General features: G+C 40.1%; 1 protein-coding gene across 1 annotated transcript in view; it reads left to right on the forward strand.

The window, feature by feature from the left end:
- Positions 1–18204, forward strand: part of AKT1 (AKT serine/threonine kinase 1) — a 46075-nt gene that overhangs the window by 18326 nt on the left and 9545 nt on the right. The window contains exons 3-8 of the mRNA XM_053475581.1: positions 10910–11038; positions 13666–13777; positions 14447–14594; positions 16669–16800; positions 16959–17024; positions 18050–18118. Of these exons, the coding sequence (XP_053331556.1) occupies positions 10910–11038; positions 13666–13777; positions 14447–14594; positions 16669–16800; positions 16959–17024; positions 18050–18118 (656 nt within the window). The remainder of the gene's footprint in view (positions 1–10909; positions 11039–13665; positions 13778–14446; positions 14595–16668; positions 16801–16958; positions 17025–18049; positions 18119–18204) is intronic.

Here is an 18204-nt window from a genome sequence, read left to right on the forward strand (position 1 = left end):
ATATACATACATACATACATACATACATACATACATGCATTAAGGGTGAAACACAAGCGTGGCAGCTGCAATAACTGCCACTTGCCCCGGTTCTCTTCTGCTAAATCAATAGCATACGTAGAAAATGAGCAGAGAATCGGGAGCAGAAACAACGCTGCTATCCATCTATCCATCCACGTTAAACACCATGCGCAATCTGTCGCTTTTTGTGTATGTGGGAAGTAATGAGTGTTTAGTAGAGTGCAGTCCGAACAGGTGTGAGACTTGGCGTAAGTTCTCGAGCAGCCATGTTGACCTTGAAATAGTCTGTCTTTGCCTTTATAGACCGCTCGACGGATAAAGGGCCAGCTGTTGTTTGGAAGGGATGGATGCGCTTTTGCCGTCTTGTATCTTTCCTTGAATCGCTGGAGGTATTTATCTCAGAAAGCCCGTGGCACAGACAGTCTGGAGTGCAGTCAACGATCTCTCCCCGTTATCGACTGGTGCCAAAACCTCCGCCAGCGTGCCAAATTCCAACCCTCGTTACATGTTTATCTCTTAACGTTCCGCCGGACGTCAACTTGTTGATCAGCCTGCGAAACTGCACAGCGCCGCCGGATATGTGATTATTATATATATAAGAACAAAAAAGTTTTTAATTCTTGGTAAAGTCCAGTATGAATATTGTTGGTTGCCTCATTTTTTGACCTTCCCAAGATTTTTTGGTTTTTATTTACTTTTCAGAATGAAACTTTCAGAATCTTTCAGAATGAAATATCTGTCCGTATTGTGTAATTGAGGTGCAATAATCTAAACTAGGAAGTCAGAGGCTTAGATGTGATTAAGCTTTACAGAGAGGGTGGTAGATAAGTGGAACAGACTTCCAGCAGAAGCAGTTAGTGGCCAAAAAAGTCAGGGGATTTAAACAAGCATGCGATAGGCATAGAGCTATCCTGAATCTTTACATCAGGAATATACGGGCAGGCGAGACTGGCCGAAGGGGTCTCATCGGCTGTAGAATTCTGTGCTTCTGTGTTAACCTGTTCTGGGGTGCCCCTCTAAATATTCTCATGTGTTTCTATCGGTAACTATACTTCCTGTTGGAATGTGTGACCTCATTAATGTTAACAGGAAGTCGTAGGCTCACCAACTGCGCTGTCGACATCGTTAAGATACCTAATGCGTCAATATCAGTTTTAGGGGCGGCTATTAAAGCATCTTGCTTGGAGGAAGACGCTCTTTGAAATGCCCGTGTTTAATGGGTCACTGTCCTTTTTTTTTAGAGGTTCCTCATCTGTATTCTTTGTTTTGTGAGACAGCTGCAAGTTAGGCCTGGCTTGACTAGGCTTCGATAAAAGCAGGCCTTTCGCATGCTGATTAGAATTCACCCGCGCGGCCGTGGGAATACCTGACATTTTTAAATTGATTATTTCTCGGACCGTGGCAAGACGGTCGACCCTTTAAACCGAAACGCCTCGAAATAAATAAAAACAAGGTCGATGAAGACTGAATGAGCCACACACCATGTCCACTGCGGAGGATAGACAAGGCCAGTGTTACCGAAGCAGACGCAAAGTAATTAGGTTTCAAAATTGATAATGTTTAAGATTAAGTGCCCTTCTCCGAAACAGATGCGTAAACTTGGGATTATAAATGTGGAACTTCCGTAAAAAATCTTGATCTATGAAACTACCTCTGGTGTCCATAACAAGAGGAAAAGCAAGGTTCCCGTATGTTTGTAGGATGTTTGTAGCTTTTTAAGATAATTGGAAGTCGTCCAAGGGGCCGATCTAACAGCTGGGATGCTCTTGAGCTTAGTGAACCTCACGGACACTCATGCTAATACCAAAGCCTGATTTAGTATACATGGCCCGAAATATCCATATGATGTGGGCTTTCTGTATCTTTCTGTATAACTGCGCGTGTTTGTTTGTAACTTGTCTTTGTTCCTAAAGGTAATTTCCAAGTTAGTATCTCTTCAGGCAGAATGCAGTAAAGAAGAAGGGAAAAAAATTATTAAAAAAATATATACAAGAACAAAGCTAAACTCTGTTGGAATATCTATTTTTCAAGCGCATGCAGACGCTGCAGCAGAGCCTAAACTCTTTGTCACCTCCCTGTAACAACTGCTTTTACGCTCGATCGGGGCCGATTGAAGTCTGTTTGCCGCAACTGCATTGAACGACCTCCCAGCTATAGAGCAGCCCGAGTGTTTCTTTTCTTTTTTTTTTTTTGTTAAATACGCAAAGAATGTTTTGGGATTTTTTTTCTAAGCCCTAGACACAGTTCAGAAAGAATATGCCTTTTGGCGGAGGTGTAAAACACCCAAACCCCTATTGCTTATTACAGAGCCAGACGATGAACAAAGACATCGCAGAATGAAGAAGAAAAAAAGAGAGAGAGACTGAATCTATTTAGCCTAATGAGGGACCATGAAAAATGGTCGTTCCGGAGGACGAGTCTTTGTCTGGGACGTTTCTGCAGATATGTTTCTCATGGTCTGTGCATTTCATTTAAATACACAAGCTCGCTGTCAGCGTGTGATAATAAGACCCCATACAAGCATTGTGCTGGGCAGTAGTGTGTGTGTGTGTGTGTGTGTGTGTGTGTGTATTAGTTTCCTTAAGTGACATTTCATAGGCGATGCACCACTTTGTGTTTGTTATGTCCTGTTTACCCGTTTACAGCACTTCAGGATATGGGATTTTATAACTCAATAAAAATATATATTATTGTTAATGTCATAAACGACTATTGTAGCTGGAAATAGCTATTTTTAGTGGGATCTCTTCATAGGTGTACAGAGGACCTTCATCACTCCCATCACTCCTTTGTTCCAGTGGCCCTTTATCACTCCCATCACTCCTGTGTTCCAATGGCCCTTTATCACTCCCATCACTCCTTTGTTCCAGTGGCCCTTTATCACTCCCATCACTCCTGTGTTCCAATGGCCCTTTATCACTCCCATCACTCCTTTGTTCCAGTGGCCCTTTATCACTCCCATCACTCCTGTGTTCCAATGGCCTTTTATCACTCCCATCACTCCTGGGTTCCAATGGCCCTTTATCACTCCCATCACTCATGTGTTCCAATGGCCCTTTATCACTCCCATCACTCCTTTATCACTCCCATCACTTTTTTGTTCCAGTGGCTCTTTATCACTCCCATCACTCCTGTGTTCCAATGGCCCTTTATCACTCCCATCACTCCTGTGTTCCAATGGCTCTTTATTACTCCCATCACTCCTTTATCACTCTCATCACTCCTGTGTTTCAATGGCACGTTGTGTTCGCCGATCCAAGTTTAACTTTAAAAGGCTAAAAAACTTTTGAAATTATGTTACAGCCAGAAATGTCAGTGAAAACAGCTCAGTGACCCCAAATGTTTATGTACTTTTTATATACTTTTATATATTGTATCTAAATAATATACATACACTCACTCACACTTATGGCTCATCCGATGACTGCAATGGAGCAATAGCATGAAGGCAAATGTCTATCTCTGAAAACTTGAATTTCCAATAAGAACTTCCAAATTCTAATTATAAACTGATTTTTCCAGTATTTTAAGAATTTTGTGTTTCTATAACTGCTCCTTTTTATATATAAGGTACTTAAGCTGTTGTAAACTACTATTCCCACGACTCTCACCCTTCTGTATGTCTTTAGGCAAAATGTAAATTATGAGGGTACCAGATGTTACCTACCCCTCTTCTAGTAACCATTTTGCCCCAGTCAGATACTCTTCATACTAACCCTTTTCTCTGGAAGTGATTTGTGAACTATCGATATGCGTTTTGGGGTTTTGGTTTAATTCCCATTGTACAGCGCTTCAGAATGTGGTGGCGCTATATAAATCAATAAATAATGAAACGGACACCCTTTGTCTCAGAGTAACAGGTTGTGCGATGTAAAGAAACAAATACTATTTAAAAAAAATAATAAAAATGTATTCTCAGTTAAATAGTTCATGGTTGTTAAACTCCTGTCCTCGTGGCAGTAAATTAAAGTTAAATATTTGACAGAATTACCATTTCTTTTTGTTTAATATTTTTTACATCTGTTTCTAAATGTTTTTTCCCCCATAAAACGTCAAGCTAAAGTTAGACTAAATATTTCTAGGGCTCGAACAAATATATTATTATTAAAGATTTGTGTTGATTTATTTTTAAAATTGCAACTAAGTAAATACATTTCATTATTTTTTTCTAAAACTAACTTTTTAAATTTTTTGTTTTTAATTTTGTTAGAATTTCTAATTATTAAAAAAAATAATTATTTTTTTTTTTTATTTTTTGGAATTTTGTCACTTCTAAAGTGATGTTCATGGCCAGTAAGTTTTAAGTGTTTGTTTATTTTTTATTTTTTTTTTCCCCTCTCCATCCTTTTGGCAAATTGTAGTCTGCGCTTCCAGCATCAGCCTCATTAAGTTTAAAAAAAAAAAAAAAAAAAAAAAAAAACCTGTTCAGAAGATATGATAATGAAGCAGGTGCCGGATATTGTAGCTTTGTCTGAGCGTGAGAAACGGTACAAATGTAGAATAGCCAGCGAACTACTTCATGCAGAAGCATTTTTCTTAACCTGTTGCCAGCAGTGTCAATCATTGTCATGCATGCTGCTGCAAGGAGCCCCGAGATGTAATGTACGACCATCCAGCTGCATGGAAAATGCGCAAGAATGAAATGGGGGAGCGGATTTGCCCAGCGCTGAATAAGCTTGTTGTGACAGCGTAATGCCTTATATGGTCTGTGAAAGGAAAGAGCCGGGATAAGCTGTGGAGCGTCAGTCTGGTGCAGACAGTCTGCTGACTCAGGTTTGACCTCCCCATTGGGAAGCACCCTTGACTGCAGTCTAAGCCGGCTCATTGAGATTCAGAGCACAACCAAAGCGTCCGCAGCTGTATGCTGGAGGCAAAGGCTGAGAACACATCCAGAGAGTATCCAGGGGGAAAAAAAAAATAACAAAGGGCTGGCCCCCTTCTGCACCGCAGTGAATAGACAAGCAGGCCAGAGGTCCTTGTCTCTTGGTGTGCATATTGGGAAATACATTTGCATAGAATTTTTTTCCCAAGCTCCCCAAATCCCATAATACAGAAATCTCTCATTTGTCTGGCAACTGGATTTTTTTTTTTATTATTATTCTTTCGAACACAAAGCCATCTTTTGTATAGAGCAATAGAAAAATATTAAATTAAGCACCTTTTTATTTATTTTTTATTTTTAATCATTAAATACATTGCCCCGTGGCAGCGATTGATTAATAGGGTTCAAGGGAACTTGTCTAGAAATATTACAGCCTAAGGATCCAAATTTACATATCAACTTTTTTTCTCCAATTATTTTCGGGTTTTTTTTCCTCTCTCATTTACTAAAAGAATCAAGTTGATCAAAGTTCTAATTTTGTAAAGAACAGGGAATTTTGTCACAGTGATGACCAGTAAGTTTTAATAACTTTTTTATTTTATGAGAAACTTTGTATAACTTCAGAACAGCGGTGGATGTTCTAAAATTCTGGATGGTATTCTGTCCAACTTGCGCCACTATGTATCGCTTTACAAGACTAATTATAGTTTTAAAACTGCCTTCGAGATATTTCCTTTAGGACGATTGAGATTTAACAACGGTTAACATGTGTAAGAACGGGGAAATCCTCGTACTTCCTTTTGGCTTTGCCAAAGTTAAGCAACACATGAGCAAAGTTTATGACATTGCATTTAGTTCTTAGCTTTTGTGATGTCATAGATAAACCTTACAGATTTATTAAGCTATTCCATCGAGTGGAGGTAAAGGGACGAGAATGGAAACTTAATTCCTGCACATATTCTGTTATCATTTTAAAAAAAAAATCATTTATAATTAGCAAAGCATACATCTTATTTACACAGTTCAATGGCTAATTTTTTCCATGATATTTTTATTATATTTATATATTATTTATATATATTTATATATTTTATCAGTCTGTCTTGTATCTTTATCTGGGTTCATGTAAGGATAACTCTTTGTTCGTGAAGAAATTATTTTGTGATGACACGGCAGGTTTCAAGCTCTGGATTCTTGATTTGGGAAAAGAAAAAAAAAAAGAAAAAACAACAAAACAAATCTTTTCTTGTAATGCACAATTAAGGAATCCACAACTTTTTTTAATAGGTATTTTCATTGTACTCGCTTTCCATTATCAAAATATTCTTAGAGCGCTCTGTGATTTGCAATACAATAGCTTCAACTTCACAGCGCTTTCCACCAAAGGAATACGTTAATTAGGCAGAGGCTCTTCAATGTGAAAATAAGAGGGGGCCCAAAGCTTGCCAATAGCAAATCCATATTCTACAGGGGTCCTATTGTTTGAGTTTTCTTTATTCATAGTACAATAATACTTTTTTTGGTATTTCCAAATCACTTGTATTTTTTTTGTAAATATTTGTATTTTTTTTTTATTTTATAAAGTATTTTTTCCCCCCTCTTAGACTGGGGCAACTTTGCTACACACCCTTCTGGCACTTTGAGGGTTAAAATGACTTGCTGTAACAACAAACATGAAGCAGTTGGTAAATAAAGATGGATATTCTTTTGTTCAGCGGGCGCTCTGTCCTCGTTATACTCCACTTACCCAGTGAGCTTCCCAAGGAGTGGCAGCTGTTTCTTGCGTTAGGTACTCTATCAGGGGCAGACAGCTCCCGATTCAGAAAGGCATTGTTGTGGGGAGGGTGTGTGTGTGGGGGGGTGCATTCTTGTTAAATTCTCAGTAGGATTAACTTTTCATGTGCCAAGAGGGCAGCCGTGTCTCACAAGTTTCATATTTTTTTTTATATTATTTATTTTTTATTATTATTATAATACTAATAAAATAATAAAAAAAATAACAAAAAAATAAATAATAATCTCATGTCCGCTCCCCTTGTGACATTTGCTTATAAAGGGTGTGTTTTGTATAGAGCCAACATTAGCGCACATGTTCTAGAAGGCCTAACCGTCCTTTTTGCCTTTTCAGTAGGCTAAAACAATAAAGCTATTGATAAGCCTGTAATAAATTATTAAATTCTACGGCATTGTTAGCTCCGTCTGATGGTCGAGGAATCGCTGAGACAAATTGGACTTTTACTTTATATTAAGTAACGCAGAACTACTAGAGCAGACCTTTTTCCCCATTAATTGCATGAGGTCTTTCTTTTTTCACATATAGATGGAAATTTTAATCTATAAAGTGCAACACAGAGCAGCGTGTAGAGAAACATAAACCCCAAACTGTTTAAATTTGATACTCCTACAGGAAGGATACTAAAAGATAACTGAAGGGAAAATAGGATCAGACACAACAAAGGGAGGCTTGTTCTCAAAGGTTTTCATGTCTATAATCTGTGTCCTGTCCATTGTGAAAGTCTTTCTGTCCAAGGCTACTCCCCCCCCTTCTCTTCTCTTTGAATAAGACCCTTAAGTCAGAGACAAGAGATTAAATAAATGCTTTAGTACCACCACGAGACTCGTTTCTTGTTGGTTTGTTTTTAATCAGATTTATTTGCGAAAAAAATACTTTTGCTCTTATAACTTTTTACATTCAGAAAGACCTTAATGAAAACACCCGAAGTTGTCAGTTCAGCACCGATACGGCTTAATCTAAATATTATTTGCAAAATAAGGAAACCTGATAGTGGCCATTTGGGAAAAGAAAATACAAGGTGTATCATTTCCATTTCATTATTCTGAGTGCAGTAGGTGACCCCATAATTTCTGTTTTTAAAGGTTTTTTGTAGGTTGAAAAAAGACGTATGTCCATCAAGTTCAACCCTTAATAGTTGAACCGCGTATACAAGGTTAGGTCTTACCATTGACTTATAAAGAGGCAAGATGGTAGCCTCCTCCCGTGAGTCAATAGCCTGTTTTTATACATGCCGATATCTTGCTGGCCTTTGCAGCTGCTGACTGGCATTGTGCACTGTTTCTACTTCTGTATTCTATAATTGTTCCTAACTCCTTCGCGTTAGCAGTTTTAGAGATGCCTTCCAAAGTATACGTTATTATTTAACCTGCATTTTAGATTTTAACACTGGACTTGCTGGCCTTACCATACATCTTAAAAGCGGAACTGTGTCGTCCAGAACATAACAATGATTGAATCCATTAATGAAATCGATCTGCCACATGTTATTGTGTTTTTTAGTATTCAGCTTTTATGTAATTAAAAGGACAGCCTACTGCCCCAAACAGCCTCCCCATCCATTAGTGGTTATTAAGGAAAGAATGCATATTAAAACACTTACTAAGTACCTTTTTATATACATTCTCACACGCGCACTCATGCACACACCCGCACACACACACACACACACACACACACACACACACACACACTAAACTGTGCTCCAGTGTACAACGCTCTCTGCAGCTCCGTTTGTAGCCAATCATTGGCAGGTAAGCAGTCCCATCCAATTCCGTGGGAGCGTTTTCTGAGCACATTTCCGATGGAAATCTCCAACCAATCAGTGCAGGAGATAGAAGGCGATGAGAATCTGCGCATGCGCACATCTCCCAGAAGGCAAATAACTGGGGGGGGGGCTAAACAAGCAAACACATGGAGAGAGGATCCTGTATTCCTGTAATAGCATGCAAACAATAGTTAAAATATAAGGTGACTGAACTACCCTATTAACATGGAAGATGGAGTGTCCCTTTGACATTTCTAGCTATGACATCATATCCACAGAAGAGAAAACCATGCCATTCCATGCAGATTTTCCTTTATTTCCCATGATCCTCCAGTGGAGATTATATTGAAATTCCAATCTCCAACCAAACAGGACACTTGCTGGACTCTGCCTGCGTTGTACACGAGCCTCCATCCCTCTGTATTTCCTCCGTAAAGCTATTATCACAAATATATCGAGGCAGCCATTTCCAATGTGACGAGGCAGCAAGCACCACAGAATACAACATCGTTTTATGGCAAATAGGGTTTTTGTGAGCGTATGAATTCCTTTAAAGTCTGTTCATGGGCTGGAACGATCCAATCCAACCCCAAACGGTTGACATTATCAAGTTACTTAAACTCCGTTTTAAGTTTTTTTTTTTTTTTTTTGGAACGTTAATGAATCATTTTTCTTCCCCTGGAATCTTCCAAATGAGTTTTCGTTCTTGACTGTTAAATCTGTTGTGCAGATTAGTAAATTGCCTATAGTTTTGTATAAAGTACTTGCTTTGCAAAATGTAAATGAAAAAAGTTCTCCGTATGTCACTGTGAAAAATGACAACGGCAGAAATAATGCATGGGACATCTGCTTCGGATCTTGCATTGTGTTGTGCGCTTAAAGGATCAGATGTTGCACAACTTAAAAGTGTATTATTTATCTCTGTACGGGAAGCAGTTGGACTTCTCTCTGTCGGGTTACGGCGTCTTCCATCTGACGGTAGTTTCAAGCTTAATTCTGAAACATTTCAGCGAGCGCAAAGTTGACGTGTCTACCTTGTGATTGTTTATGTTCATTAAAATAAGTACATTTTGTACCCGCAGAGCTATCTATGTATTCCGAATGTGTTCTGTGTACATCATAGAGTTTTAATGAACTAAAAAAAAGGCATTTCTGGGCGCCCCTCTCCTTACCTTACAGGCTTATTCACTAAACTGTGATTGTGCAGGTGAGCGGTGGGGAGATTTAAAGGACACTCCAGCCACCATATAAGATTTAATGTATATGATACCTGTGGGGTCCCTTTAAGCCTCTGTTGTGTCCCTGTCGGAAGAATCCCTCCATATGCCTTTGCCCACCCCCCAGCTATTTTTCGTGCTGGAGGTATAGAGGAGGTGTTCGGCTCAAGTGCTGGCTTGGTGAACGCCGCAGGCCGTATTCAGACTCGCGTGCACATTTGGGCAAGTCGCTCCCATTCACTTTTTATGGGGCACTTTCTGGGCCGCTGATTGGCTGCTCCAATTTCCAACTTCATTGCACACGTGAAGGGTCAACCCTAGAAGAAGGGCCATATTGGCTCTGGATAATGCCGGGTGTAGTTTTTGAACTCATTTCTGAGTAAAAGTGGGGAAGTTACTGTAGGAAACAGGTGTTGCTCTTTATATTTAACACCTTTATGTCATACAATGCTAATTACATTTCCTTCGTGAAGGGGTAATAGTGTGCTTCTGATTGGTCCGTGGCATGTTGGGTCTATGTGCCGGGAATCCCTTAACCTCCACCTGGTCTGGCGAAGGTGACGGCAGCACCCACTGTGTGTGTTGGGAGACTGGCTCTGCCTGTTACTGTGTTTATGAATGCCGTGTGTGTGCGTGAATCAGTAAATCAGTCACGATGTGTCTGTAACGGTAATTGTTTGTGGCTGTGCTCTGAGTTAACGTAGGTACCTGGCTCGTCACTGAGAGTGATGTTCTTTCTCACTGGAGACACAAAGTTCTCCAATACATATGTTGTTGTTGTTCTATGGAGAATAACTTTGGGATTGCAGCACCTTACTTACAAACTGTGCCAATCGTATAGAGCAAAAACCATGAAATAAGACGTTTTGAACGCTTACTGCCCTTCTCCATGCACTATAGGGGAAAATAAAAAGATATTTGCAAATATACATAATATAGACACAAATCTCAAAATATGTTGGTTTCCAAGATGACATGTTTATGGTTTTATAATTCACCACTTTCATACAAAAGACAATTTGGGATTCATTCATTCATTCATTCATTTATTCATTTATTTATTTATTGTGGTACTCGTGGAATAGCCTTCCAGTAGAGCTGGTTGGGGTTGGTATTAGAAAGCAATTGGCTACCTATTGGGAATCCATTGACTGTCCATTATGTAATCTTCTGCCAGGAAGTAATCCGCTTGAAATCTCTGGTTTACATTTATTCAAACTTTCTAAAGTTGTCCGAAGAACGTTTTGACAATACGTAGAAGTGTTTCATTTACTCTGTCTTCTATTTAGGTGAATACATAAAGACATGGAGGCCTCGCTACTTCCTCCTCAAGTCCGACGGTACTTTCATTGGGTACAAAGAACGCCCCCAAGATGTTGACCAATTAGAAACTCCTCTGAACAATTTTTCCGTAGCCAGTAAGTATTTTTGTATCTGAATCCATACCTCGCTCGTGTTTATTGCATATTCTAGCTTGTTGTCGTGTTTTGGTCTATATGTTGCTTTGATATTAGAGTAATAAAGCTTGGCTTGATCTATACATTGACTTTCTTATGTTCTGCACCCTTCCTTTAAAAAAAAGTATCCTTGTTGTAGACTTCCTTTAAGGCATGAACTCTTCACTGTAGAAACGCAGACTGTAGGCAAAATTCATTCAAGATTAAATATTCAATGTTTGGAAAGGGCAATAATAGGGCAATGTTCTAAATATGGACCAAACGCCATGGAAACCCATGAACTATACCTGCTGATTGCTCCACTTTTAATTCCGTGCCGTGGAGTTCCTCTTTATAAATGTGGACAAATAAGCTTAGTAATCATCCTTAAAAAATGGCTCTTAACATTTATTCCAGTTGATTGAGTCTAAAACCTGGCTTTTTTTTGTGTGGTCCCGTCATGCTTGTAAGAAAACGTAATTGCATCTTGCAGTTCTACAGTCTTGATGGGAAGGAAATAGAAAACAATGTGGTGAGAAAAGTTGACTGAAGGGAAATCTAACTATACTATAAATACTTTAGTCTGTACTGTACTATATAACGCACCCTTTTTATATAAAAGAATGTTTAAAACATGTAACTGTTGCACATATTTGACCCTTATTTAAATAATTCTTAGCCACCACTTTTGCTTCCCCGAGTCACCTGAACGTCCGCCGTTTCGGAAACGGTGGTGTATTTGTACCTATTAATCTTCAAACTAGGGTAGCTGGGGGCAGGGGGGGAAAACTTTCTAATCCAGCGTAGTTTATGTCATGAGGGCTTTTATGCAAATCACGTGGTCCGGGTATAACCGCTTATTTGAATACAAGGCCAGGACGATGATGATGGGCCCCCTGCTGAATGTTGTTTAGGCTCAGTCACTGAGACCTTAAAGTGACTCTTCGGCCGTCGTAGGCACATTAAAATTTCCAGCAGGATCCCCTCCACGCGCTTACGCTTTCCCTGCCCCCCCCCCCTCCGAGCTGTTTGCATTGCAGGCGATGTGTGTGATCTCCTGCGCGATAGTGTGTAGGCATGCGTAATAACGGCCAGCGCCGGTTCCCGTGAGATTTCCAGGGGTTCTAATGAGAATGGGATTGCAACGACAGCCAAAGACCGGCCGCTTCAAGCTGTCTACAAAGGCAGGCAGCGCATGGATGTCTCTCTGCTTACTAACTAGTTGTATGCGCATGAAGGATCCCTCTACATAAAAGAGAATACATCGATTGCTTTAACAGGACTCTTAGAACAACAACGAGATGACTGACGGCTCTGCCTAATTTCCTCGCGCTTACTTTTACTGTAGAAAATTAAATATTTTCAATCCGCAACCCAGTGGGTTTCCATATAGACTTTAAAAAAAAAAAAAAAAACAAAAAAAAAAACCACTACTAACTTTTTACCATTTCGTAGTCTAGCGAAAAGCTCTTTCCTCTTGGGCTTTCCTTCTATTCTTTAGCTTCCAGACTCAAGATCGTTCCCAGAGTGTCTGCAGCCTATCAGTCATCCCAAATACCTATAGCCCCGGTTTAAACCTTTTTTTTTCTTTTTTTCTTTTTTTTTTTTGGCTGCAACATCAACAATGTAGGAAGCGATTCCATTTATTTATTCACTCGGAAAGCATGTGTCAAATAGATTTTATACTCCGGGTTTGACTTGCTTTTATTAGCCGGATGTGAGCTGATTAAATAAAGGAAAGCCATATTGTACATATTTTCAGATAACTGGCTGGGAATTGCCAGGTTTTCAGCAAAATAAATACCGCAGAACATCTGAAGTACTTACAGGAGTTTTTGAGTAGAGAGGAGAGGTGGAACGGAACCCGTAGCCCCATTCTTAAAGGGACCTCATCTCCATTTAAACTGGATCTCTGATCATGTTCTGTGACACAGGAGTCCATGATATTCGCCTACGTCTCCTTTTTATACAGACACGTTATTTTTACCAATTTATGTTTAAATAATGTCACGGTTTGGGCCAAGTCTGGGAGGTTTTAGCAGCACCTGCTCCTTGTTTGACTTTGGTGGATGCTGTACCTTTAAATGGACTTTGAAATTGACATCTTCTTTTTGAGACCTTTCCGTGTCCACCTAAAAAGCTCAGACTTGCTTGTTTAATCTGTAAAGAGGATTAGCCCGAGCGTCTTAAATAGACGGGGAAAAAAGGGCAAACTAGATGGCCAATTGATTCTTTTCTGCTGTCAGACATGGTTTCTTATTTTAAGGGATGGTTCCTAGATCTCACTTATTAAACGGCGGCTGTTCTGCTGCCCACTTTCAAAAAGCTTATTTCCCTAACCCTTGCTAGTCATAATGAGGAAATATTCTACATTAAACATTGTGGCCCTAACATGTGAAAATCATGCTTGTAATATACATAGAAGAAGGGTTCTGGTTTTGCGCATGGTGGCAGCTTGATTCATCAATATACTGAATTGTCTTTAAAGATACATTTTTGCAAATTTTTCAGCTGATTACTACTGCATGTGCTGGGTAAAATAAAGACAAATGATTAGTCTCAGGACGGTTACGATCCATCCCTCTTTTTTTTTTCCCCCCTTCGTCTAGAATGTCAACTCATGAAGACAGAACGACCAAAAGCAAACACATTTATCATCCGATGCCTCCAGTGGACCACAGTAATTGAACGAACGTTTCATGTGGATTCTCCCGAGGAGCGGTATGTTTCATTCATATTTAGCATTTGCCTCCTGGCGTGCGCCGTGTACACTGTCTGTCTCGTGATCCAGCTGTTGAGTACCACGTTTCGGCGGTAGCCGCCATGGCCGTACAGTCTGCTGCCATCTCAAAAAAAAGACAGATGAGATCCGGACTAGATGGTCGCCGGAGGATACGGTCAAAGCCATGATCTGATTTTTAAAAAATATTTTATTTCCTTTCTTTCCCCCAAAAAATATTTGTCTCTATTAAAGTCATCAACAAGTCTGTCCCAAAAAATACGTTGGGTGTTTTAAACGTGTAGACAGTCATAGGATTTGATAAAGTCCCTTCGAAGTGTATGTAGAATGTGACTAATTCATTTTTGTGTAAGGAGAGGCGTATAATTTGGCAAAGGCTGGGATAAATGAGGTGCAAGAATGAAGTACTTAAGTATCATTAAGTGGCTTAAAGAAACTTAGTTCCTATCTTTAACACGCTCACATACATGACCCTCATGTATTACTTTGATGGGTAGCACTCTACCCATTTGTGTCCATCGCGGGGGAAGCCAAAGTTATGGTCAGAGAGACGTTCTGCCTTATATCTGCTTGCCATCCCTTGGATGCTCGGTCGGAAGCCTGTGCTGATCCATTAACCTAGCCGTGCATGATTTTTTTCTTTCTTTCAGAGAAGAATGGATAAAAGCCATCCAAGCAGTAGCAGACAGCCTTAAAAAACAGGAAGAAGAAATGATGGAATTTAGGTCTGGTTCCCCGAGTGATAATTCTGGAGCGGAGGAAATGGATGTTACTTTTACTAAACCAAAACACAAAGTAGTAAGTTTAAAGCCAATACTAATACAGAATGTGAAAGAAAAGCCGCCGAGTATTTTGTTTTATTCGGCCTATGTGGGAACCCCCCAGTGCGGAAAAAATAAACTCAAACATTTCTCCTGAAGATCACAGGGCGATAAAATGTGGAAATATTCTCCAAATGGTTATGGTTTGCAACACTGTACTTCTTCTCATAGATAATGCGATACATTATTGTGCGATGCATTGCGCTGTTGTGATTGGAAGGGTCGGGGAATGTATCGGATATGATCTAACAGAAAGGAAGGTTGATGCCTTCAATGCTCCAGATCTCCTTCCTACTTGACCCTTGGGTGGTTTTGCCATATTAGTTATTGACGTCGACGGCATCTCGCTAGTAGAGCGGACTCCCAAAGGAGCGTCGAGACATGCGCTGATCTCGTACCGTCCTGCGTTCAACAGCTACGGAGCGGGATGAAGAACAGCTGAACACGTATCCCCCAAGTCCCGTTTCTTGCCATGATTACATGTTATACTGTCATCTGGGAAGAGTTTGGTTTTGTTTGTAAGTGTAGGACCACCATGACTTCACAAACTTAGGCATCAGGACTGGCTTTGTTAAAGCCAGGGCGTTTCAAACTATATATATATATATATCACAATATATATATATAATCTATCTGTCTAAGAAAAGGTGTACCCTGTCGCGTTTCATTAGCAATACTTGCCATATGCGAGCTAAGAGCTTCTTTTTTTTTCTTTTAAGAATATCTTATTGGGATGCCATCTGGGCCTCGGTTGTTTGAGGATATTTAAATTGTTTATAACAAATTTCACGTCGTCCTCTGTAATTAGGGAATTTTGTCTTGCTAATTCTTTTGTTGGATGCGTGCGGTTTTCAGCACATGTTAGGAATGGCATTTTTTTGTAACTTGAAAATTATTAGTCTTGTGATGTTTGTATAGCATGTGTTGGCTCACCAAAACGCAGCTTGGATTTTCTGGCAATCGCTGCAGCGAAGTCATTAGCCATTTTGTAGAAAAACCAGTATGCGCCTGGCTTATCCATCGCGCTGTTGTTATGTGGATACAAAAAAGGCTTTCATGGGTTTGCCCATAAAGCAGCTGGGCAACTGCCTACCAGCAACTGTAATTTGACTAAAACACCCTCAGTCAGCCAGAGGTTGGAGTCAATAACAGCAGGTGGGCTACGACAGCTGCCGCGTTAGTCAAACAACTGTTGGAAGGTTCCAGTTGCCAAGCCGTTCCTTGGCGTCTCCATATCCACGGCTGGATCGTCCAGTTCAGGCTTGGGTTACCTCTTTCACGTTCTGCGGGGCGACCCTCCGGTCGGCGTAGGACTGGAACCCAATGGACCCAATGGACTGTGCGGTTCTACAAGTGCTGTATAGGCTGTAGATAACTGCTTTTCCATAACTCCATCCATGGATTTCTAGCTAATCAGTTACTGCCTTTCAAAGTGTGGTAGCCTTCATCGGCTACATGTGTGACAGAGCATACTTTTACTTAATGTGTTTTATGCGTCCGCTCGTGTTAGATGTCGCGACGCGTGACTATTGGCCTCGGTGATTTCACATTAATACTAATGCCTTGTGGTGTACGTTTGTACCCAACACTTCTGCGGCTCAAACCTTTCTGTTCGATTAAAATAGACCACCAAACGACGCTGCAGCTTGCTCAGAGGTTCTCAGGGTCTGACCATAAGCGTGTTCCCCCTCGATAAAGCCGAGATAATAGATATGGGCTTTATGAGTCTCTAAAAGATGACATGACTTGAGTTTCTTTATGATATATAGTGATGACTATGATGAGAATTTTACTTTCTAGTTTACAGTTGTAGCAGGCGATTGTCTTCACGGTACAGAAACTGCTATTAAAATAGGTGAAATGTAACAATACAATGAATATTGACAATAAACAAAAATTGCCAGTACCAAACCTTGAGACCTGCGGGTATAGATGGAGAAAAAGACCCCTCTCTTGCTATCTGATAACCGGTGAGATCTAAAATTACCGTATTCGTCAGAAATCACTTATGTTTTATTCTTTTTTTATTTTATTATCTTTGATATTCACAGACTATGAACGAGTTTGAATATTTGAAGCTCTTGGGGAAGGGCACCTTCGGCAAAGTCATTTTAGTGAAGGAGAAAGCAACGGGAAGATACTACGCTATGAAAATTTTAAAAAAAGAAGTCATCGTTGCAAAGGTGAGTCCAGCCAACTTCCATCCTTCGCACACCAACGGAGAACGGTATTATCGAGTGTCCAGCTCTTCCAACTCTCTAAAAGAGGAACGGTGGCCGTTATTAGCGGCCAGTCCATGTCCTGCTTGATTTGACTTTTTATCGTGTCTTGTTTATGTCAGGATGAAGTAGCGCACACGCTTACCGAAAACCGCGTCTTACAGAACTCTAGGCATCCTTTCCTAACCGTAAGTGCTGATCCACATGTTTGGTATAAAATGCTTCCAGTCTTTTTAAGACATCCTTGGCTAATCTCTCCTTTTTGATTTTAAAGAAGAATTAAACTTTTTTTTGTTGTCCACCCTTGAGAAAAATTTTAAGCAAACCTTATTTACATAAAAACCTGAAGTTTGCGCAATCGTTATCGTAAGTACAGGTGGCGGCGGTGTCCATAACGCGTTGCCGGATCCTTGTCTCCAGCAATGGGTTACGGACGCGGCCAGCACCTGTACCGTTGGAGAGAGGGAGCAGACAGCAAGAAGTGATCTGCAGCAGGGTAATTAATGGCCGTTTTTCTTTTTTTTTCACTTAAAATAATGGTTGTGCAAACCTTACTTTTCATAAAGAGTGAACAGTTTAATGGCGCTTTACGTTAACATGTAACATGCTCTTTTTGTTAATGGTCCATTTAAATTACCGTAAGCTCTCACCCCTCGTCTTGTCCAGTGAGGGTAAAAAAAAAAAAAAAAAATGAAATATATAGTGTCTGGGAACACCGAATCCCAGATTCCCCTATCCCCTCCCATTTATACGGTCAGGTTATGAAGTATGAATACGCCGTCCGGTAATACCTGTTCCGTATGCCAAGCTCTCTCCCCTTCTTGCGCTTGCTGGTAATTCCTTCGCTCGAGTGATTGGAGTATTCATCCGATCCGCAGCACTCCCAAAAGTACATGAAGTCATGTAAGGCCATGTTTTTAAAGGTACTCAGGATTAAGTGCCATTTTTATGTTACATTGTATCTGAAGTGTGTCTCAGAGTACTTCTTTCCTCTGCGGTTATATATTTACTTAATGAAGCTCCCCACTAATCGCCTCTTCCGTGGAAACCTTGGGAATGAATAAAAAAAAAAAAAAAAAAAAGACAAAAAGGTTTAAATGGCGTAGTAGAATGTGACGTGTCTGAGAGTGTTTGGAAAACTCTTAACTTGTGAAGAGGTACATTTGCGGTGGATATTTGCGTTTGAGCGCTGACTTTTCTTGTTTGCTTACAGGCATTAAAATATTCCTTCCAGACACACGATCGCTTATGCTTTGTTATGGAATATGCAAACGGAGGAGAGGTAAATACCGGAACGTTCTGCTTTAGTCGTGATGCGGTTATTGTTTTAAAGGGATGGTAAACCCAGAACCCTCTTGCTAGACGTTG

The sequence above is a fragment of the Spea bombifrons genome, chromosome 9, assembly GCF_027358695.1.
Source record: "Spea bombifrons isolate aSpeBom1 chromosome 9, aSpeBom1.2.pri, whole genome shotgun sequence".
NCBI classification, from domain to species: Eukaryota; Metazoa; Chordata; class Amphibia; order Anura; family Pelobatidae; genus Spea; species Spea bombifrons.